General features: G+C 34.9%; 2 protein-coding genes across 2 annotated transcripts in view; one reads left to right on the top strand and one right to left on the bottom strand.

The window, feature by feature from the left end:
- Window positions 1-897, top strand: part of LOC109385446 (uricase-like) — a 10,852-nt gene extending 9,955 nt beyond the window's left edge. The window contains exon 2 of the mRNA XM_019647769.1: window positions 628-897. Coding sequence (XP_019503314.1) covers window positions 628-882 — 255 coding nt within the window. The 3' untranslated portion in view covers window positions 883-897. The remainder of the gene's footprint in view (window positions 1-627) is intronic.
- DNASE2B (deoxyribonuclease 2 beta) overlaps window positions 1-1,483 on the bottom strand; it is an 86,363-nt gene that overhangs the window by 39,734 nt on the left and 45,146 nt on the right. The gene's annotated exons all lie outside the window — the stretch shown is intronic.

Raw genomic sequence — 1,483 nt, 5'->3', positions numbered from 1 at the left:
TATGGGTACACAATTTAGAGTCAACAGATCTGAGTGTGAATCCCTGGCTCCATCCTTTATTAGCTATGTGAAGTAGGGCAAGTGACTTAAACTCCTTGAACCTCAGTTTCTCCCTCTGTAAAATGGGAATAATATTAGTTCACATAGCTGTTATAAGGATGAAATTAGCAGAGATTAAATAAAACAGTAATTTGGCCCCCAAGGTACAGTTATTATTATTACTTATTATTATCAAGAAAGCCATCTATCTACCTGTCTGTCTTCAGGCCAATCTGATACAGTTTCATTTGTTACTTGTGATTCACTTTTCTCCATATAAGTTCTCATTCTGCTTTAAAAGTAGGATATGGTCTTGCCTTCATGAATACTCTCATTCTCAACTTTTATAATTCTAGTAAGTCCGCACTTAACGCTAATAGGTTCTTGGAACTATGGAAAAACAATGTATTACAAAACCAATTTTACCATCAGCTAATGGTAAAGAGTTAAGTTTTTACGGCGTCTGGTCAACGTTATAACAAAACGATGTTATTGGAGGACCTGCTGTATATGATAAGACTTAAATTACAGTTGACTTTTTGTTTTCATTTAGCCTTCTTCAATAAGATGACTATGTTTTCATTGCAGAATGATGAAGTGGAGTTTGTCCGAACTGCCTATGGGAAGGATATGGTAAAAGTTCTCCGTATTCAGCGAGATGGAAAGTATCACAGCATTAAAGAGGTGGCAACTTCAGTGGAACTTACTCTGAGCTCCAAAAAAGATTATCTGTATGGAGATAATTCAGATATCATCCCTACAGACACCATGAAGAACACAGTTTATGCCTTGGCAAAGTTGAAAGGAGTATGTTTTTTGTTGTTGTTTTGTTTTGTTTTTTAAACTCAGCTCTTTATTCTCTTTGTTTGGATCTCAACTCACTACATCTTTTAGGTGGAGAATCCTATTCAACCATTTTACATGCTGTCTCTTGATTAGACTTATTGGCAAATCAAGAAGACCCTGAGCATATTTCAGAAAGAAATTTTATACATTTTTGTCATGTATTTCTTTGAGTCCTACTGTGTATTTTTTTTTCTTTTAGAATGTTGTATATTTATGGAAGAAAATACCATTTCTCTTCTTTGTGTTACTATAGAAGAAAATCTTGAGTATGAGATACATTTTGAAATTTACTTTCTCTACTTTTAATGCTTCCTAATTTTCCCAGCTCCATGACCACTTAGTATCCATATATGGTGGTAATTATACTCTTCAAAAGGGTCTTGGAACTGATAGAATCTGATATTTTAGAACTTTCACCTTGGATTTCTTTAAGTGTGAGTAAAACTATGCGGGGCCTCCAACAGATTTCTGGGCAATTAAAGATCATTTTTTAAATCTAGGGCTTAGGCAACTCGGTCATGTTACCACTTCTAAAGGGGAGCGGGGGGTTGGAAAAGGTGAAATGATTAAGAAGTTCAAATTGGTGGGATTGCAAATT

The sequence above is a fragment of the Hipposideros armiger genome, unplaced genomic scaffold (assembly GCF_001890085.2).
Source record: "Hipposideros armiger isolate ML-2016 unplaced genomic scaffold, ASM189008v1 scaffold_115, whole genome shotgun sequence".
Lineage (NCBI taxonomy): Eukaryota > Metazoa > Chordata > Mammalia > Chiroptera > Hipposideridae > Hipposideros > Hipposideros armiger.
The sequence above is the reverse complement of the archived record's forward strand: the minus strand, read 5'-3'. Positions and strand labels throughout refer to the sequence as shown.